Here is a 22,514-nt window from a genome sequence, read left to right as displayed (position 1 = left end):
TTAGATTACAGCATGCTGTTGTTTCCTGGTAAACAGATGCATATCTGAAACGCTGCAGCCCAAAGGCTCATTATCAGCTGATGCGGGCTCTCATCAATCTTTCTGAATCATGTTATGTCATCATCATTTACCAGAAACCGTGATAAAGCTGGCTTTCACTTTCAAGAGCAAATAAACCTGATTTGTTGTGAAATAATGCTTTGCACACACTTACACTCAAACACACACAAACACACACACATACACACTCATGACTACAATAGAAAGTTTTCAGGGCTTGTTTCACTTGTCTGTGTGACGACTCCTGCCGATAACAGCATGTGGAGCAATAAAAATTTCTGGCACACAGTTTGCCAAAAGAGTTAGGAAACACTGTTTCATTCAGAAAGGTCACGGACACACAGCCAGGTTTCTGTTTAACAGACTAGTACAATAACTCCAATTAAATACACTCAAAGAAGCCTGAGAGCATAGACATTCTGTGTGTGTGTGTGTGTGTTTGTGTGCATGAAAAATTACAGTTTTTGTGTACTCAGGTATCAGATGGCTCATATATAAAACTTGTGTTGACGCATGAAAAACATATCAGCTTCTTGGCAACATGCGACAGTCTCTTGGCTGCAGTGAAATGATATTTCGGCTCCAAATTTTTTTTAAAAAAAAGATGCTTTGTTACTGCCCTAGTGCCACTTAGGTGGGATTGAAAATTATATGAGTATAATTAATAATGATGCAGGATGCAAGTCAGCACAAGTGTTTTTTTTTTTTGTTTTATATGTTTCATATATGAGCTAAAGAGTGCCGAAATTCCCCTGAATTGTCTCGGTGAGTAGCGTGTGTGAATAGATCCAGATTTTCTCCCAACTGTTTCAAGACTTTGTCCTGCTCTGTGGTGAGCTTTCCATTCAAAAAAAGTGGTGGTTGGGGGGAGTGGAAGTTTAAGTGAATGCAGGAAAGATTTTGCAACTACCATGAATGAGTAATGCTGTGCAACTGCATTTATGTTACAACATGTGACACAGACTGGTACAAGCTTTGTGCATGTTGTTAGCAGCTTCATACTCTGCTCTCTCTTGCAGTGCTTATCCTTTGAATGTCAGTCTCACTGCTGAGGACACAGTGATTTCTGCAGCTTCCTAGTCTTGTAAGGGATGGGTACCAAATCAGGATTTTTAATAGGTACTGACCGAATTCAGTCTGTAGTACCGAGTCCCTATTCATGTACAATCAAACAGTGCCACCTAAACTCATCCTTGTAGCTATGAAGGAGTGGAAGAGCAGGCAAATTCCATGCTGGACATGAATGCAGCATTACAAGTTTATATGTTGAGAAATAAATATGTTAAATTGAGAAACTTGGAGATTTTATCATTAAACAAATTGATATTTATTACCACATTAGCACACAAAAGTACAGAAAATTGGTTCCTTTGAGTGCTAATATCAATTGCCAGGTACAGGGCATCAGTACTGTATCGTTTCAAAATGTTCATTTTTTGCTGTAAAATTGGCTTTTTTTAATTTATGTGTATGTGGGTTCAGGTGTTTCAGCAGCCAGCCCCAAGTAGACTCTCAAAACTACAGTTTTTAACTCTTCCACGTTGGCTTCATATTTTTTGACTGGCGGTTGTTGATTGGTTAACATGTACAGGGTAAAAAATGAAAAATGTATATTGCTTCATAGAAAAAGAGCTTTGATTTTACTATCACTTTCCAGAGGTCTAAAGTGGTAAAAATTGAAGAATCTCAAAATGATCCTACTTTAGCAAAGTTACTCCTACTCGTGCCATGTTTTGCGTTTTGTTTTTTCTCTCAACACGTTGCATTGACTTGACGATCCACTGACTTCCTTCAAAGCCTTTATAGCATCTCCACAATGAGACAATAAAGTCTCAAATTCAAAGCAGCACTAAATAGATTGAAAAAAGTCTCTGCACTTTTACAAAGGTGCCCTAAATGTTTACAGACGTGTCCAAATGGTTTAATGGTGAGGCATTGAGGAAGCTCAAGCAGCAACAAGTCCAGAGTGACATGTCTTCATAGCCAGGGGCTCTACAGATGGACTCAGCCTCACTGTGACCAATGAGAATAACATGTTTTAGATTTAAGTACAGAAAAAGAAGCATAAAAGGACAACAGAGCTTGGTGCCCAGCCAGCAGTCCCCCCTAGAGCGTTTGTTTACTCTACAGATTTCCCTTAAACCGGAGCAAGAACAAGTAATCTACTGGAAGTCACTGTGCCCTGTGTGTAACCGTATAAAGTCACCTTAGGGTGATGGGAGGCCACAAATAGGACCCACAGTTCTTATCTAGATCAATAACTAAAGCTGTCACACCTTTGCAGTTCCAGGAATAACCTCCAGTTGGAAATTGAAGTGTCATGTAGCTCTGCACTCACAATTAAGTTTCTCCTTTTCTCTAACTCTGTGATGAAATGAGGGTAAAGTAAAAGCAAAAGCAGTTAAAACGGACTCTGCTCTCATTTCTTTTTACAGTGGAGGAATCGAAGCAAAGACAAGCTGTTGATCTAAACAATAAACATCTGGTGAGACAATAAGCACATCATGTGATGTCTTGTTAATCTCGCCTGTTCAGGATGTCATCATGTTGGTGTGTCTGTGTGATGCAGCTGTTTTTCAGGGTTTCTTACCTACACTCACATGCGCTGTGTTCTGTAAAACTCATGAAAATATCATTTTGTTGCCTTTGGGGTTTTATTCTTTTAATCTGTGGAAAAAAAAGAGAGACAGGGAGAAATTTGTCAGCTTTGGATGAAGTAAACAGCAAACTGCAGTTTCTTTTAACAGACAAAGTTCAGAAGAGTTCTGGCAGCAGATTGTTGGGTTAATGTTTAGATGCAAAAGTTCAATTTCTATTTTGATATTAACCCACAAGTAGCAGGAATCGTGATTAGAATTAAAGCTGAAGTGATAAAGTTTAACATCTTAATGTCACAAACTGGGAAGCTGAAGGCCTTGTTTTAAGTCTGCAAATGAAAGCTCTGATCTTAAGATTTCAAATCTTAAAAATACAGAAATTAAAAAATAATTTTGCACTGTTTTATTCTGTTTGAGTGGAGTTTCTTTTGCATCTGTTTGAATATGGCAGACCTGAACATTTTTGCTAAAAAGGCTCTCAATGTTCCTAAAACTTGACTAAAAGTAGAGGCCAGAAAATGACTGAACCAGTTCAGGGGTGTGTTTCGTCAAAAGGTCCCACCTGAGCAGCCCTTAAAGAATCAGCAGAACACTTTAAGAGCTCTTAAAGTATCAGAGGGACACTTGAGAAGCCCTTGTGCCTCTGTGGTGCAGCATTTGTTCAGACTTTAAGTATCAACATGCCTGTTTTGAGCACATAGATTAAAAGCTGCTGACCTCCATTGTAATGTTATAGGTGGATGTGGGCATACACTGCAGCATCTCATCATTGCAGCAGCCGGCACAGCGCGTTAGAACCACACAGGATGGTATGAAGATGTGCTCCACCTCCTCCGGATACTCCTGCAGGATCTCCACCAGCAGCTCCCGCGGCTGGCACAAACTCTTGTTGTAGACCTCCATTAAAGGGATCACTGTGAGGCAGAGACACAGAGTGGAGGGTTAGAAAATGACAGAGGAGGGGAAGAGTGGACCATTGACTTTCATTACAATGCTTATGAAATGCAAAGCAAAATGTGAATTGAGAAATGAGCAGTGGATTAAATAACACTTTCTATTTCTCCACTGAAAGCAGCTGGGTGATTCAAGAAATCAAACTACTCAATTACTCCATCTCAAAGTCCTGTTTCTGCCCCACTGGGATCCAATCCTCCTAATTCTAACAGCCAATCATCTGTTTTCCCACCTTCAGTCACCCCCCTTCTGCCTGTCTCTTTGCAGGAGTTCTGCTCTTGAGAAAGATATTAACACACAGCCGGGCAACACCTCCAAAACATCACTCAGAGCCTAAAACAACCCGAGCCTGACAGGCCTTCTGGGAAGCCAAACCAAACAAACTTGGCCTGAACAATATCGTAAAAAGTTCAGCTTCTGATTGTCCAAATTAGATTGGGCAACACTAGGGATTGTGCAAAATGAAATTGTACGGCCAAGAGGGCGAAATTCCTTTCTATAACCGAGTCTGGTCACCATAACATCTCCCCAGCTTGACCTCAAACAAGAAGGAATGTTGCTCAGGATGAAAAACGTACTACAGTTGAGATTTAGGGGTGAAGCTGCTCTCATTTAAGAAAAAGGGAGACTAAGAAAAGGCCAGAGCTGGGTTAAGCTTTGCAGTTTTCCACCAGGAGGCGCTAGTTTCCCTCTAATGTCAAGGTGAACCTCAAACCAGCACTTCACTCCTTGGCTGTGTGCCAGCCAGGGAGCCCTAAGCAGACTGAATTCCCACGGTGCCCGGTGGGAGACGTACCGTCATTTGGACCTCTTTCTGTTTCCTTCGGTATGTGGGCACTCTGCAAGGAGGGAAACAGAAAAAAAAACTGTTAGTTACAGTTACAGTTGTGCAAGAGCTCAGAACAAAAAAAAATCTGCTCATGCCCTTTACTTAACCAGAGTTGCGCAAAATATATTTGCATTTCTCTTCTAACAGAGACAGAAATGAGACAGCATTATGCCTGTTATCTTTGGTTGTATTGAACACATAATGTGAGGGGAAGTGTGAGTCCAATGTTTCAGGAGAGTTAAAGTTAGTCCAGTTTTAGGAACACATTCATTAAAACTGCACATCTGGGAAAGCGATCACGAACGTCACTCTTCCGAGATAAGAACAAATGAAGTTTCATCATTTTATGTGTGACGTTATCTGCCTTGGAAAAGTCAATATACTCAGTAAAACGCGGCGTGTTAAGGCTTATTATGCCAAATATTTGACCGGAGGTACGGTGTACGAACCAGTTGACCTATATCCAGCTCAAACTGTTAAAGCTTCTTTGCTGGTTCCGTTTGAGTCTAAACCTTCACTTCTCTGTCCCTCCGCTGCCTCCTTGAGCAACACGGGTTAGGAAAGTCAACATTACAACCAGATAAAACTCCAGACTGCTACTTTCCCTCTTGGGAGGACTTCTGTCACCACATCAGCCCACAAAGAGAGCGTTTGGCAACTTTCTACCCGTGCGCGTACGAATTACGCACAACTTTCTCTCGCCGTCACGCGCACAAACACGCGCTCTCCTTTTCTACCACCATGTCTCTTTTCTCACATGAAAGCCTCACGCAATAACTCGACATGGTTGCGTGAGAGCTTCCTGCAGCACCGGCTTCTATTCAAATATTCAACCTTTTTTCTTTCCTTTATAAAGAGAGTGTAAAATGGTGTAGTTGTTGCGAGTCCAGTAGTCTCCACCCACTTCTGGTGGCGTGAGAGGGTACAAAACTGTGGGCCGAGGGGACCCCCTTCCCACCAAAACACTATATTCTGTATTATTAATGGATGGGTGTGAAGCTGCGAACAGCGGCCACTAAACCGAGTGATGAGTGATATTGAGCGGCTGAAACCGCATCCTGACACTGTTCAGCGTTGATTTGGTGGATTAGCTGTCACCAAATCAACTAGTTAGTTAAATAAACTGTATACTGCTCTCCAGATGGCGGAGGATTCATTAACCAGGAGTTTTTGGCAAGAGAACAAAGTAGAACATTAAACATCAGCGCTTTTTTTGAGTTGGAAACTACTGTTGGAAATAATCCTTCAAAATCCAATCATGTCGCAGGATAATATGTTGCCTCCCAGCGAAGTGGCGTGTTGCTTTTTTCACCTTGAAACCTTTGCTCAAAGCTTCCCCGGGCACACTCCACTTCATTAATGATTATATGGAAAACGATTTACAGTGCGCACTTAGGGTGCCATTAAAATACCCGAGTCAACCGGTTTGATCTGTGGAGTTGTTCCTGTGTAAGCGCTGAAACTGAACTTTGAGTGTGGACAGAATCTTCTTATTAAAGCGGTCTGAGCATGTGAGTGTGCTCAACGAGTGCCAGAATGAACCTGCTCATGTCCTAATTCAGAAGCCGCTGCGCCTTTAATAATATCTCCAAGGTGCTCTTAGAGCCGGCCTCCTATTACCCAGCTTCAAACTTTACAATTTTATTAAAAAAAAAAAATCCTCGACATCTACAGCACAAAAGGGCGCACCACCCACGAGCGTGTGGGTTAGGCTAATACCGTGTTGGGCTCTTTAAATCCCCCCAAAGCCACCAAACATTGGGGCTTGTTTAAACATGAGCGATGACCTAGCCAGAGGAAAGGCAAGGACGAGCTACACATAAATGACCAGCTACTTTTCTGCTCGATTCATGTTCGGTCCTCTTTCATTTTTCAAATCCAGTTTGCTCCCAGGAAAACATGACTCACCTTGACAGCTGACAGCGTCAAAAATAATAGTGTCAAACTGTCAATAAAGTTCATCGTGTTTGAAATCCAATCCAAAGGCAGGCGATGTTTTAAAATCCAAGGGGCCAATGTGGCAATTTCTCCTCAAACATGAAGTTTACACTGACAAACAAGAAAATAAACAAACAAACAACAACACAAGCGGGCCGGCTAAAACTTGTCTAAAAAAGGGGCAGGGGCAGATCCATGTTGGTCCCGGGGTCGCAGCGTTCAGTGCTTTGCGCATAACTTCTTCAACTATTGCCAATGATTTTCAAAATATCCAGAAACACGAGAATCCAAGACGCACAACGTCTCACATTGTTCCGCAGCAGACCTTTATTTTCTTGACAGGGAGTAGCAATCCACATTACAAAAATAATCCCATGCTTGTTGCTCCAAGTGTCTGTCCATCTGAAACTTGGCCCTGCTCCTGTGTGCAACTTGACGCCACGGAGCAGGATCAGTGAAATAGAAACCCTCGCGCGCACATTGTTGTCCCTTTTAAAACTTCTTCTTGTCTACATAAGCTACTCTATTTATTTGTTTTTTATTCCTCTGTCACAGCTTGGCTCTCCCCACACAGAAACGCGTCCACCTCTGTCTCCGTCTCTCCATACTGTGGCCACAGGCGGACGTGGATGATTGGTGAATCATTAAAGCGGGTAGGTGTGTCCTCTATGGGCTGATATACAGCACTGCGAGCTGCCTTTTTTCAAAACTTTCACCTATTAGACCAGACGTCGACTCATGTGACTACATCAGCAGCAAGCTATTAAAAACGCAGAGCCGGGATCAGAAGTGCCGGGCTATTTTTATTCTTTGTATTTGAAGAAAAGAGGAATGAGGGCGTCCTGATGTTGTGGTTGTGATGTTTAATACTCGAGTCACAGGCTGAAATATCATCCACTGTTTCCGTGCTTTCATTCCGCCTCATCATCACTGCATCATTCAAACATCCAAATATGGGTTTCGATAGTCATTTGAAGACCACGCTTCTGACGCAAGTTATAAAGTCTTAATGCTGAAATTTCGAGGAAATGGGAACATTTTGGCGCGCGCACACTCCTGAGGATTATGCTAGTGATGTCTCTCTTCTGTGCTCTCTGCTAACAGTCGTTACAGAGTAAATAAAAGCCTCACAGCTCAATAAAGAAGGCCGTTTATGGCACCACATTTCCAGTCTCATGGTCACTTGGGCTCGTGCTCTGAATAACCGGCGTTTTCATATTAGAGGAAACACACCTTCTTAGACTGTGAGAGTGTGTATCGGGACACGTAGCCTATCCACGTTTGAATAAATGTGTGCGTGCGCCGGGTAACGTTTGCAGCCTGTGATCCGCCTCATTGCGCCGGTCTGCGCGCGCCAGCACGCTAACGGAAAGTAGGAAAATGCGCGTCGTGACTCCCTCCCCCCGTCACACCACTGACGAAGAATAGATTTTCTGTGTGATGTCCCGGTTGGCAGAAACCACCTGACCGCTGCGCAAGCTCCTCTCTTTTTACTTCATCCGTGCAACAACTGAAAGAGAGACATCACGGTGAGGATGAGGAGGAGGAAGAGGAAGAAGGAGCGTCTGGGATGAGACTGTGCGGGTTTGTTACAGAGGCGCCAGATTTAGAAGAGTTTCTGATTGATTATAAGCACGACGTTTTGAGGACCACTTGCTGAACCTGTTCTCTTTAACCTGGCTGCTCCTGTATGTCAGCATTTGTTTAATCAAGTAGAGCAAAAACAGCAGCAGAGGAACATGAAATAATCTTAGAAGCTTCCATGATCTGATTATATCTTAGCAAAATAAGTAATAAAAAAAAGTCATTATGCAGCAAGCACCTGTGCAGCAAAGATGGGGATGGATGGGATTCCCCCAGCCTCTATAAACTTATTGGTCACCTCACCCCCATCCTAAACTCTGATTGGTTATTTGTTATCAGAGGTGGAAACTGTGCTAAAATAAACTATTCTGACTATAATTTAACCATTGACCCTACACAGACACAGACAAAATGCCTTCATGAGATTTGAAGGCAGAAGAGTGTTCACCTGGCAGGTTGTGTCATGGGACTGCTGATCTGGTACAGACCACTGCAGAAGCCTGCATTCCAGATAAGAACGAACTATAAGGACAGAAACAATATTAAGATTTAAAAAAGTTTGACAAATATTCTAATTTAGTAGTTCTTTAATGTCTTACTCACTGTGTCAATGTCAAAAATTAATTTGGGAAAAGCTACCAAAACATTGATAATAACTATTTGTATTCCACATTGTTGTGCTACTTTTTGAAGTAAAAAAAGAATGGAATCAAACATCTTTGTTATGTGAGGTGTTATAATGAAGGATTTGTATTCACAGAGTTGTTAGAAAAACAATATTCAAGCATATTTGTGCTCACATAAAAACCCTCAGCTCCCCAGTCAAAAGCGTGTAGACACATCCAAGCTGCCACATTCTGCTATCATACATGTTAACTGTAACCTGCGTCATGCTACTGGTTCACTTAGAGGTCATTTTGACCAAATGTACACTGCTTGGTCTCCAGCCAAGCATTTTATAGTTAATCATGTACTATGTGTGGAAAAATCTGAAACACAGCCCTGATATGAACGCAACATGGAAACTTCTAGTAAGATTAGGTACCTAAAGAGTGAATATAAGAACATTTGTACCTCGAATGAACCAGAACATGTGTAATTTATTAAGTTTAATGAAGGGAAATTAATGTTTGATTAGTTTTTCCTCTGCTTTTTGATGCTTAAAAGCCTACAGCCACTTCAGAAAATTCCAAGAGGCAGATGCTAAATTAACCCCCCTTCTGAAAAAAAAAGAAAACCAAACAAAAAATAATTATTTTTTTCATATCCGCTATGTTATGCTGAAAACTCATTTATGCAAAGTCCCTTTGATCTGCTGTCTTCTGTAATATTTCCAGATGATCTTCACATAGTTGTGACGCCCTCTACTGGACAAACACTCCACTGCATGTCTATCTGTTGCTGTTGTGTCTACCTCCAGCTCACTGACAGATTGATTGACACAGAGGAAGTGGAAAGAGTCGATAAAGAATGTTATGACATAAGTTGGCAGATATTTGCCTCACATTTTAGTCCTGCCTGCTGCAACTCATACTGCAGCATGCAAATTGATGGAAAAAAAACCCAGACAGACAAAGAAACGTTCCAGCAGAGAGGACAGAGGCATGACAGAGCAAGAAAGCAGAGAAGCAGGGTGAGTGATAGAAAATGAAAAAGAAGGATTGTCTTGTAATAGTATCAGCAGGCTGGAGAGGAGTGCCCTGGCTCGGCACACACGTCCAGGATTTAATTGAAGAATAACACACAGGTTCATTAACGGTGTCACCCAGCTCCAGTTTCTGCTGACTCAGTGTGTTCGTGTGTGTGGGCACCCTAACTGGCAAGGTTACAGTAGATACAGTACAAGGGTGGATGACTGTGTCCAGGTTTCTGCTGACTATGTACATGCATGTGTAAAACACACACACTTTAATGAGGCGGTCCTTCCCAAATGTACAACAAACAGCCTCCCCTACATCCATCCACACACTGAGTTTCTCTGAGATACATCTACAGACATCATCATGGCAGCAAAGACACAGGGGGATTCCTGTCAGCAAGAGCGGTTCACTCCTTAAACAGCTTCTCTATCTGAAATACAACAGATAAGAAGACATATGTCTACTTTAGAATGAAAGAATAAAAAATGTCTCTTTTTTTACAGCTGGTTTCTCAACAAAGGGAAGAGCTGACCAAGTTCCCCTGTGGCTGATACACAGGCATCTCAAACAAACCACTTTCACAAGAACAGGGACATGAAACTTCACTATTCACTTCATGAAGTTCTGGTATTATGTTGGAAAAGTAGATGGTAAACTCTAAAACTAGTAAAATTACAGTAGCACTGGATTCCATTCTGCACTGTTTCCTGTGAATTCATCATAAATATACTTCTATGCACACACTCTGAAAAAGTTGGGGAATGGCAAACTACAGCACTAAACCATCATGAAACTGAACATCAAAAATGACCTTAAGTGGTCTCCACATGGCCACATTGTTTACATGTGAACTCAGCTGTTAGCAGCCTGTAGCATGTCAATGCTAACTGGTGTAAGGCCTGATGTTTTTCCCACAAGGTGAGGAGAAGGAAGTGAGGACGACGTGCTGGTTCTCAGGTGTGAGCTAAGAAGTGACGACATGGACCTGTCCTTCCATCCATCGTTATTGGGAACGTAAGATCTATCTCTAATAAGATGGACGAGCTAGCTGTGCTAACCCAGCAACAGAGGGAATACCAGAGGGCAGAGTAGCATCATGCTATTCACAGACATGGCTAACAGAGCTAACATCAGACACCAACGCCACATTGGAAGAGCTTCACCTGCTGTGAGCAGACAGGATCTAGGAGACAGAGATGGAGCATGACTGAAGAAGCTCAGTCCTGGACCCTGTGGAGGTGGAGGCTGGCTGAACTGAACAATGATGGACAAGCTGTCATCATCTATTTTCTCATGGACCTTTTTGCACTTTCTATACACTTTCTTACTTTTTTTTTCTTGATTGCTGCTGTGATTTCAAATTTGTTGTACTTGTTACAATGACAATAAAGTTATTTCTATTCTATTCTATTCTATCATGGGTCTGAGAGGCAGATATGTAATGTCTATATATTTATTGCCTGCTGACGATTTGGCAAAAATATCAGCTTACTATCTCAGGCTGGTCGAGGAAAATGTTCAAAGTAGTTGCCTTGTTCATGCTCACATGTGTCAAGTTTCTGCATGTCTAAACATGTATAGCTTGTGTTGTATGTAATGTGTTTTTTGTAAACTATTGCATTAATACTTATGTACTTTTCATTTGTTCATTTTAAAAACTCATTTGAATAAACAAACACAGAGAAACCCAAATCAGGTCAGAAATATTATCACACAGATTACTTCAGAACATCAGTTCACTTTCCCTTGTTACAAATGTTGCATTTAATATGATAATTGCAAACAGGCTTAAGTTTTAACCTTACCTTAAAGGTTCGGTTTAATGCCAAATACACTACCAGGCCTGCAAGGAGGCTGATAAACATCCAAATATTATCACTAACTAAAGAATTAAAGAGGGATATGAGTATGTATTCCTCACGTTTGCACTATCAAATCCAGAAATAGCCCTCTATGATGCACATGAAAATGACTCCTTAAAGACTTTTTTGTCTCCAGTGACAAAGGAACTTTCTGCTTTGGTCAGCATTTGCCGAATGCCATTCCATCCCTCACAGAAATCGCCTGACAGCAGCTTGCTTTCCATGTGACACAGATGACTTTGCTCAATCCTGATAGTGTCAGTATAAATCAGCTGCCAATTAGTGCTGCAACATTTGACCCAGGCCAGCTGGGAGAAGCGTGCCGCGCTGAGGCTGCACACGTCCTCCAGCCTGCTTGATTGTTAAGATGATAAATACAAGCTTTGAGATGAAGTTCAAGTACTTTCTCTTTCCTGAATTATCATCATCTCTTTTGGAAAGCTTCATGTTACTCTTATATTTTCTCTCTCTCAGTTTATCTCCTTTGGTCAGTTCCAGTAAGCTGGATGGGCTTTTTTTTTTGTTTTGAGTGTGTGTCAAACAGTTCACAGAGTTCACAGGCCTATTTGGTCCGAGAAGTTGAAAAATGAAGAGGGGAGAATATACTCTTCTTCAACCCGACCAAAGGCTAACCTGTCAACATTGATCATACCCTGATATGTTGGGACTAGTGCTGCACGACCACATGTTCAAGAAGTCACAGAGCAAGTGAAACTTAATAGAAGGAAGCCAGTGGAGTTTGGGCTTAGGTCAGTCTTCAGCAAGAAATCATAATCAGAGTTTCAAGATGTTAAAACCAATACCTCCCTCCTGGGAAAATAAAGCTCTTACAGTGACTGAAGTAATTAACTCAGGCAATTTCATCCTCTCTGACACCCAAGTGACAGTGGAAATGTGTGGGTAAAAGGAATTTGAAGATTTAATGTACATCACAAAAATGTGTTATCCTGCTGATTCTAAAGTAAAGCTTCAAGCTGGGCCTTTTGTTCATACCCACTCTGAACCTTACTCAAAAGAAAAAACTTTTCTTTTTTCTCAACTTGTAACCCGATGAGTCAATCAAACCAAGAAATAAATGTGATAATGGAGCATCAAACAAACTTCAGTGAACCATAGCAACACACTCCTATCACTGCATTATGCAATCTACCCAAATTAAATTCACTTCTTGGCATATCCCAACTCTGGAGATCTTTAACCTCAGAGAGAGCCCGCAAGATAGTCTTACAAGTTTTCGAAGGCTGAGGCCCAAAAGAGGCTTAGGCTGCCAAAAGAAACCAAAACAGTGTCTCCAGAGGTACCGCTTTATTATTCCTGTAAAAAACATGGCCACAAGGTTCCTTCATGGGAATACAACAAGAGGTTGAGATTTAAACTGGCATAATTACAACCTAGTAAGACAGATGCAGCAGGTAAGTTTACTTTTTGGCTGCCAATCATCTGGCAGTTTAGTAATTACCTTCTACAACCCGACCCAGCTGTTAATCTCTCTTCACTGGCTTCCAGTAGCAGCTTGAATCAAATTCAAAACTGGTCTTCTGACTTATTAAACATTGACAAGAATGGCTCCTGCCTACCTGGGGTCCCTCATCAAGGTCTACACTCCTTCTCGCCCACTGCGCTCTGCTTGTGAAAGATGCCTGGTGCTCCCAGCCCAGTGCGGCTCCAAATCACTAGCCAGACTCTTCTCCTCTGTTGTGCTCAAATGGTGGAATGACTTGATTAACTCTAAACGAATCTCAGGGTCCTCTCTACTTTTAAGAGATGTCTGAAAACTCATCTGTTCAGGGAACACTTGTGCTCTTAATCTGAGCCTTCTCCTCTTTGCCCTCAGGGGGAGAATGAGTCAGTAGGTCTAAGACTCAGCTCTTATGATTTTTTAGCATTACTACTGAATGTTGTTGAAGTTTGAAGTATAATGTTGCAGCAATTTATCGTGGTTTGTTGGCTTGTTGATTATTGTACACCCCCTCACCCCCCCCAAAAAAAGTCAAAAATAAAAAGCACTTAATGGCAGCACCTGCAGCTGAATAATTTGTAGCACTGTTGTCGCACTAACTAGGTTTTCCTTCGGTCTAAATTTTTGCTTGTGTTGTACGTCGCTTTGGACAAATGCGTCTGCTAAATGAAACTGTAGAACTGTAGAACAATTAATGAATATGAAAATCTATCTTTTCTTTTGTTGTTGTTGTCTCCTAAAACCCCTAAAATTGATCTTTTTTCTTTTAGAAGATCTGCAATGTTTCCCTGTTATAGCCTGTCTACCATTTCTACACTTAAATTTTCTGCTTTTTGTGGAAAATAAACAAACGCTGTGACTCAAAGCCTTTACACGAGGTGTGAGACTGAGTCCTTATACAAAAGTTGGGTGGTGTAAAATCCCAACAGTGAGCTAAAATTTTTTAATACTTTGAAGAGATAAAAGAGGGGATTTTCACTACAAATGCTACCTTTTATAGTGGAGCTAGTTGTGTCTTAAATACTATGATTCTGCGCCTTTTAGGTGGAACAGAGATTGGTTACTAGTAAGGAGAGTTGTACCACATGTTTGTAAGAGACAGGAAACAAACCCTGGTCTCCGTTTGTTGAGCTAAGCAAAGCTAATCTCATTGTTTAACATATCCCCAGAGTGCATCCCTGAGTTGTCTCCATCTGTCTAAATAATCCCCAAGGAAGTAAAATTCCTCATTGAGAACACAAAGTTAAATCTTATCCAAGCCTAAATGTCATCCATTTAATGAATGGTGTTTGTTGTAGACTTTTCAGCTTTTATCTCTTGTGAGAAGATCTCCCAGGTGTGTTTGGGGACTCTTGGCTAACGTCACTTTCCTTACGCACACGCCTCACTGTCTTTTCTTCGTGTGCCTTTCTTTGTGATCCAGCCTCAAGAACAAAATCCGGGAGTGTTGACGACCACACAGGGATTGAAACAAACACAATCACAAATACAAACACAGAACCATTTACTCAGATTAGAATGCCCTACTGCTCATAAGCACTGACCTGTGACCTCGAATTTCAACCTCAGGCTTAAGCACTAAGAGGACAAAACTGATTATACATCAAACCTGGACCACTTTAAAACTCTTAACATCCCTGAGCATCAACAGTGTGTCCCTCTACTTCAACCAAACAAATATTCACTTTGAAAAGCATGGACACAGTGTACTGTGGCTGAAAAGAGCAGACGAGGACACTGTTTCTGAAAATAGATCTTACTTTTGACTTTCTAACCACGCTGGTGGCACGGCTGTGGTCTGTTACTTTACAGCTTGATTTATCGTTTAAAATTCATTACACAGACGCTTGTGTCACAGTATCTGTGACTTTTATGATAGTTTTACACTTTGCTTTAATTACAACTATAATCCTTTTTAGGCAAGATGTTTAATAAGCATTGAAATCTGGTACAAGCATTTGTGTTCATCCAAGAAATAAAACTTTGGACCTTAACTTTCACAATCGTATCCTCTTTTTCTTTCTTGCTGTGCTCTATGTTTAGTACCTTTAATGAAAAGCTAGCATGCTAACAAGCTAAACCTGAAGATGGTGAATGTTTCTAACATTAAACTGGCTGAAACTCTAGTTATTAAACTATAATTCTTTATGTTTGTATGCTAGAATTCATTAGCATTTAGCTTAAAGCAACTAGACACTGCTCATTATGTACAGCACTAGAATAAAGTTCTGCTATCATGCTCACTAAATCCCCCAGTGGTGTTATACTGGTGTTAAGGTGTGTAATTCATATCTCATCACAGATTGTGGAAGTGGGAGAGGGTGGATCAGAGGCAAAATGACTTTCCTCCGCGGTTATGCCTCTGTACATCAAACACTGCCGATGAGACGTTGATATTAGACCTTAAAATAGCGAAATAGCAGCATGTGAGGAGCTAGAGAGTATTGCCTCTTATTTAGGTGAAGACAACAAATTGTTTTTCGCAAGCCACGAAAAGCTCTGTTCCATGTTAGCATTTTAAAAATGGGCTTAAATGTTTAAAGAAGTTATGAGGAGGATCTGTTTTAAGTGCACTCCATCGCCACATTGCGGCCCAGAGTCTTCGCACACTGTTGTAAATTACTTTTAGTGAGGCATGTGTTTGCTTTGGAATCACATGGAGATGGGATCAAATCAAATTTTCTGTGTTCAGATTAACCTTTTACTGGATACAACTCGCTGAGGTAAGGGACTTATCAGTACAGTTACGCAGTGCTATGGTTTGAAACGTGACATCAAGTCAGCTATATGATAGCTACATCGGCAGCTCCGTGCGCCGATGTATTTTTAGGCTAACGTGACAACAGGTTAACACTGTCCGTTTGTAAGTAGTTTAGCAGCCCGAGCTAAAGGCTAATTAGCCTTTAGCTTGGGCTGTATCACTCTCCTGTTAAGCTTTCTTCTGTGCTTCTGTCCTTCTTTCTGTCTGACATTTAGGCTCCTGTATCCACCATCACTACAAAATTAATCACAGAAATCTTTTTTAGCAGAGGAAAACCATAGACTGTATAAAACATAGACGTAGTAGATCTCTGTGTTTTTCTCTTCGCTCTACTAAACTTGTCAGTTGCCATGGTGTTCTCATAGAGACCTGGACGTGCCATAAATCAATCTGGTCCTGGTCGACCCCCTATATCTAGATCTATCTTTTTAAAGATCACTTTCAAAATCCTCACAGCCCCTTTAAATGTTTGCATCTTAAAAGAAATCAAAATTTCAAAGATATTTGAGTTTATTTCTCAACACTTATGTAGTATTTGGTACTACGAGGCTGTTGTAATTTTAGGTAGCTAATTCTGCAACCAATTCACTGCAACCTCCATTTTAGTCATGTTTCAAATGTAACCTGTCAAGGTATAGTTGATCAAAATAAGCTTTAAAATGGTCTAGTACAACGGTCAATTGTTTTATTCAATGAGGCACACAGTCCCTTAAAAGTATTAAATAAATCTTTATCTTAGCCACGTACTTACACCAGCTGTGCTTCAGCCAACATGTAGCATGCAGCATGTAAATATAAATGAAACCTGAAGAAAATACCCAAATATGTATTGATTTTGTTATTAATCCTTGGTATGCAAAGGACCAGGCTGCTTCGCATACTGTTCCCCACAATTCACAGCACTTCAGTTTTTAGGTACATTACTGCCACTACCTGAGTTAGATTGTGTTTACTGGTACCAGGGCGCTTACATTTATCAATGTGATACATTGATGGTAAGGCAAAGTGAAAGAAACACCTGCGATTCTTGTAATTGTTGTCTCACAAGCAATACTGATCTAGCAGGTAACACTTCTTTTATGTGGATTCCCATAAACCACCTATGAACTTTTTTCAAACCTCAAGTTGTTGCTACAGAATAAGTTTTATTATCAGTGTGACAACAGTTTACTTCCACTTTCTTAAACATGAAACAGGTGAAGCACGTTGCATAATAGATTAGACAGAGCAGTCAGTGTACAAACATTTAAAAACAATATATAGTACATACTGTGTGATACACTCTGGGTTGATGTAGCAGGCGCTTTGAAATGCTGCCAACGGCTCATGGCAGCTGTACAGATGAACTTTTTCCTACAGTGATTGACAAGTGTTGCCTGCTATAGTATAAGAGGTTGTGTTTAAGAGCTGGTGTTTTAGGAGCCAGAATCTTATTTATAGCCTTGTTTTAGAGCCTGTTCTAAAAAAGTAGATTTATTATTCAAATTTTCATTCACATGCCTTTGAACTATATAACTCTTTTTTTCCATAGACAAAGAAGGCCTTCCACAGCTACCCTCAATAAATATATACCATTATTGCCCTCCTTTTTGTCCTTTCTTTCTACATGCATGTTATGATTAATGTAGCCCTCGAGCTGACTTGACGTGTGTGGATGACCTTGGCTTTTACCAATGAGGTCCAACAGCATGGCTTGCTATGATGTGTGTCTGAAAATATGTGCTGTTTTTTTATTCACATTATTACAATTGTAGATTAATGTGGGCTCGGTCTGAATGTGTAACTATGGCACTGCTGAAAACACATGGAGAACAGTGTAAGGCATGCCCTTGGTGAACTCACTCTACAAGTATTTACTCCCCTAACATCAAAAGAGCCAATCCCATAAAATGCAACACAGTTCACAATTGCATCATAAACCTCTATTTCATAAACTGGCTCTGTAAACTCACTGCAGTGTTATGATGCCCCACCTAAAGCACTTAGTAAATTGCTAATCCATTGTGGGACTGATGTAGCTTTAATGTGAGGTGTAAAGCTGTGTATGTTGTTCAAACATGTTTACACTGCGTTCTGTTGTAACTTCAAGAGGTGTGTGTTTCGCTGCACTTTGTGAGCTGGAATGTAATCAATAGCATGGAAATTAACCAGCGAGGTAAAAGAAGCAGGTAAAGTACACCACCACCACCACCACCACTGCCGCCGCCGCCCCCCTGGAGAAAGCTTTTCACTGCATTCCTGAGCACAGGAGTGTGAGATTAAAATACACACATCCACATGCACACTTGTATACACATACAGACATAGATATACGTGGGCGCTGATCCAAAAACGCAGACCAAAGAGCAAAGCTGAGGACAGTATGATCTGAAGAGTGACACATCGGGCAGAGACGCGCTTCCCCAACACCACCTTCACACATACAAAAAACTTTGACACGCAACATTGCATCCGACTAAAACAATTTAACGTCTTTCCCTCCCAGCAAGAGGTTCAGCCCTGAATTATAATCATAACATAAGACATACCAGCAGGGCTGTGTGTGTTATTTTGCCAGGGAGAACCCTGCAATTATCAATGAACATGTCACCACACAATTTGTCTGCCAGTCACATGCTAACAGCTAAATGTGGCATCCGTTTGTTTAGAAAGTGACACTGGGAGGAGATGTGACCTCGTTTTTTGCATCTGTAAGAATGCAAGAAAAGAGTTGTTCTGCCAGGAGAATTAATATACATCCTCCCAGGAATACGTGGATGAGCTTTATTAAAACAGTTTACTTAAGTAGAGCAGGATGTTCAGTCCTTATGACAACAATGTGAAACTTTCAATCACATAAGAACATCAGGATGTTATTTAAAGAGACTATAAAGTAGTTAATCCTCATTTTATGTAACATATCACAGTCCCCGTGCCTACAGGCGGTGAAAAGAAAAGGGGATTGGGATGAGTTGCCAGTGAAAATAATTTACTGCTTATACGCTGCATGTATCAACTGTGTAAGTGTCTAGACATGTGTAAATGGGAATCTTCCATGAGTCAAAAAGCTGCCAAAGAATTCCTTGTTGCTACATGCACTTTTCAATCAGCCAGTGGGGAAAAAGTTTTTTTTCTCCCACAGCAGCGGAGCTTCAGTCTGCCACATGTAAGCTGAAATGCCCTGAAATGGTTTATTTTCCTCCCCAACAGGATCAAAGTTGAAAGGTTTTACCAATGAGTTTGTGAAAGTCACTTTGTTCAATACTTGTCTTGTTCCACGACCACCCGCACGCTTCTCCTCCCCAAAAATCCACGTTGGATCTTTGGATTGCATGTCCGGCTCTGTCACACTATTGGGAACAATGGGCCAACCCAAAGGGTGGGTCGTTGATGAGAAAATCATGAAGCGATAAAGCTAGAGGCCTTTCTCATCATTGTTACTGTAAAAAACAAGTTATGTAAAAAGCTCTTTCACTTTCAAACTCATTACCGAGTTTGATTCCTGGAAACCATAGCCTTCTGCTGTGTTATCAATACACAAAACAATACAAAAATAATTTCCCTGAGGACATATTGGAAATATTGTGTCCAGTAATTTAATTAAAACCTTATTTCAATTACTAAAATCTGCTGATTTCCCCTGGGATGAGTGAGTAATTTGCTCACTGTTTGTTGGAAAGGGCGTAGACCACAAGGTCAAAATCCTGTAAGAAAATTATGCAATTTTTGAATTAAAAAACAAAACATGGCTTTGACATGCGTTAAAATGTAAACCCAAAGAGAAGTGTTTCCTGCCTTACTTACATGAGTCACTTGATTCTCTAAATAGGAATTCCAACTCATTTGTGACAATAACAATGTGTTGCTTTAGCGATGGGCTGGAAATGATTGGAGCAGGGACCTTCAGGTGACCTCCTGAAGGTCTATTGTCAAGTACTCCACCAACTGACACTGGGTAATGCTCCTTTAATGGTAAGATGGTACTGGGACGACCCTGGGGGGCAACATGCCAATTGCTGAAGGTAAAGGTGGGATCCAGGATGGTTAAACAAGAGACCAGAGCCAGTAATGCTGAACAGGAAGGCTTAACATGAGACTAGCATCTGTAACAACGACATTCAAACTTGTGGAAGAATGGAAATACGAAGCTGCAGAAGTGCTGCAACAGGTGACTGACGCAGTACAAGAACAGGAAATGCATGTCCACAATAAGGATGGACTTTTGGAGCACCATGGAAACAGACAACTTCAGCTGAAGTTTTTTTCTTCACCTCAAAAGGAACCGAGTTCTTCTGTTGCAGCTTGGCAAAGACCAAAGTCTTTCACCACAGCTAGCAGGAGTCTTCTGCTGCAGCTCAGGAGGAATAGTAGTCTGGATGCAGCTCAGCAAAAACCAGACTCATGAAGAATAGTAGGAGTGATTGTCTTTAGTTCAAACCTGACCAGGAGTGAAGTCATTCGTTGCTACTTGCCATTGACAGGAAAGGCCATCTTTAGCCGTGTTTCCACCAAGCAGTCCAGTTCGGTTCAGTGCGGTTTGTCACGGTTTGGTACAGTTAAGCCTGATCCCATTTGTGTTTCCGCAGCAAAACTGTGCCCTCTCGTGGTAGGCGGTGCATAAACCGGATGCCGAAAGCCACATCTGTTAAACAATAGCGTGACGCCATAGCAGCGCGGCACAGTTCACCCTGCTAATAAATCCAACGAAGAAGAAAAACGTGACACAGTAAACAAAGAGCAAAGATGGAAGACATGCTGCATTACGTCCTCTCTGTGATTGGCATGTGACTCCATCTTACAAAGTGCAATCAAGCTTTGTTTCAGAGAAGACTGTGTGCCGCCAGGAGAAATGCACCCGCTGTCGCATGGTAAGTGACGATTCCACCAACGAGCAATCAACAGTCTGCAGTGTCCCAGGATAAGTCAGTGGGAACGCCACAAAATGTGCGAAGAGCTGAGACTGGCAGATGGAAACAAGCAATGGCCAGACTGCCAAGAGAAAACCAGAGATTGTGGGAGTCTGGTCTGCTGATGGGGACTGTGACAGGAAATAAGGAGCACGCCGTTTCCACAGATAAAAGAAAGAAGATATGTTGACCAGTTCCCAAAAGGCATCTGACAAGTTTTAAACATGTGGACTGGGAGAAGGAATCCACTGTGTGCATTGACTGGAAACCAGCAACCAGTGTCAGCATGCTGGACCACTACAAGGGACAACAAAGGGGGATTGACTTGATTACCTAGTGGGAGTCTTTCATAGCTAGAAGAAACTCTGGTGGGCAAGGCAGGGTGGTCTGTGAGGCACTGGATAGTGTTCGGCCTGGGCAATGAGGAGACAGGCATGCAAGATAGGAGCTAGGCTGGCAGCTTGTTGGACCAATGATAGAGTCAGTGAAGCAGGATGGAAGCTAGGAGTGTGCTACTCTTACAGGTTATGTGTAATATTGGGTTACATAAGCTATTCTACCCAGCTACATGAAATAGTGCAAGACTTACCTTGTGAATATTTGGCATGCCAATTTGTTCCTGGTTATTGATTGTCAGAAATCCTACCCCAACACATTTTTACTTGAAAGTTGGTGGGGAAAAAAATGCAACAACCTTGAAGTTGACATGTTTTGCACTTCTTCATGTCAGGGGTCAGGATCACCCACAGAAAAGGTGCTGCTAGAGCTAGAAGGGATTGCTTCAGGCCATGTAAATGGAGCAAATACCTGCTGAGAGGGGAAACCAAAGAAACTTGATCACCATAACACCTCTTCTGATGCCCAGAGAATGGATCTCAGAGGGGGTAAAATATTGTCTTGTTTTTGGTTTTCAAAGACAGAAGAAAGGTCAAAGTGACCAGAGTCCTTTTGGCACTGGTTCACTTTTTTGGGGTCATCTTTAATACGCATTGCATGTGCTTATTCAACCTGTAAAAGAAAACCCATGCGACTTGTGTTTCTCTTTTAACAAAGGGGTTAACATTGTTTGAACTAAAGAGTTCCCCTAAGAATGGATGTGGTTAGAGTTGACGTCTGACATTTGTGGTTATTTCACGAGTGTCAGTAACTTGGCGCAGAGAAGTCCTGTGGGACAACATGCTGGGAAAAGTAGTGTGTATGTGTAAACAAATGTGTCAGTATACTTGTGTACATATTTGTATTTAAGAGACTCAGCCAAGAAAAGTACAATGTGCACATTATATCAGGATTTTTTTCTGTTTTGTGAAATTATGTTTGCACTATCCTTGAGGAAGAGCATGAAACTACACTAACACAGCCTCAGCGTGTTTGATGAAGCAGATGGTAATCAAAAAGAAAACCAAACAGGAGAAAAGTAAGAGCACAGTTTGTGCAGCGTGTGTGATCGAAAGCAGGAGAACTTTGTGTGTGTGTGTGTGTGTGTGCGTGTGTGTGAGTGTGTGTATCTTCTTTCAGGTGCCTAAATTGCCTTGTTCCGTCTTTGTTAGCACTACTTGTTTCGCTGTGACTGAATCCACACAGAGGTTGTGAAACCCAACACTCACTATGGGAGAAAAGCCTTTTCCTAAAGCCGGCTTGATGTCTTTACGAGGTGCAGAGTCACACTAGGTGGGCCTGCCCGCTGGGGAGTCTGCAAAACCTGACACTGAACACGCCAAACGAGCCCACGCCACTTAAAATTTACTCAAAGAAATTAAGACGCTGTGTTTTTCCAGAGCAGGATGCCCGTGGATTTTATACGGTGGATGTAAATCAAAGCAAGGGAAAAGGGACGTGCAGAGAGAAAGAGACCAAGTTGACCTCTTGTTCTTAGGGAGGGTTATTTATGTGAGCAAGGTGAGAGCTCAAGTTGAGGTTGTGAAGAGGCTGATTTCTGGTGCTGAC

At 41.5% G+C, this 22,514-nt stretch overlaps 1 protein-coding gene across 5 annotated transcripts in view; it reads right to left on the bottom strand.

The window, feature by feature from the left end:
* vegfab (vascular endothelial growth factor Ab) overlaps positions 1–22,514 on the bottom strand; it is a 92,400-nt gene that overhangs the window by 8,028 nt on the left and 61,858 nt on the right. For 2 of the 5 annotated variants that reach the window (XM_074685097.1, XM_074685099.1), the window contains exons 2-4: positions 4,408–4,450; positions 3,375–3,571; positions 2,651–2,727 (exon numbers count right to left, since the gene is read on the bottom strand). In XM_074685097.1, coding sequence (XP_074541198.1) covers positions 2,651–2,727; positions 3,375–3,571; positions 4,408–4,450 — 317 coding nt within the window. Of the gene's footprint in view, positions 1–2,650; positions 2,728–3,374; positions 3,572–4,407; positions 4,451–4,889; positions 5,033–6,348; positions 7,183–22,514 lie in introns of those variants that run through there. The other 3 variants (XM_074685098.1, XM_074685100.1, XM_074685101.1) reach the window with 3 other exon arrangements.

The sequence above is a fragment of the Halichoeres trimaculatus genome, unplaced genomic scaffold, assembly GCF_033239565.1.
Source record: "Halichoeres trimaculatus isolate MK-OKI-2021-1 unplaced genomic scaffold, fHalTri1.1 fHalTri1_scaffold_13, whole genome shotgun sequence".
Classification (NCBI taxonomy): domain Eukaryota; kingdom Metazoa; phylum Chordata; class Actinopteri; order Labriformes; family Labridae; genus Halichoeres; species Halichoeres trimaculatus.
Note: the sequence above shows the minus strand (reverse complement) of the source record. Positions and strands in the feature narration are given on the sequence as shown.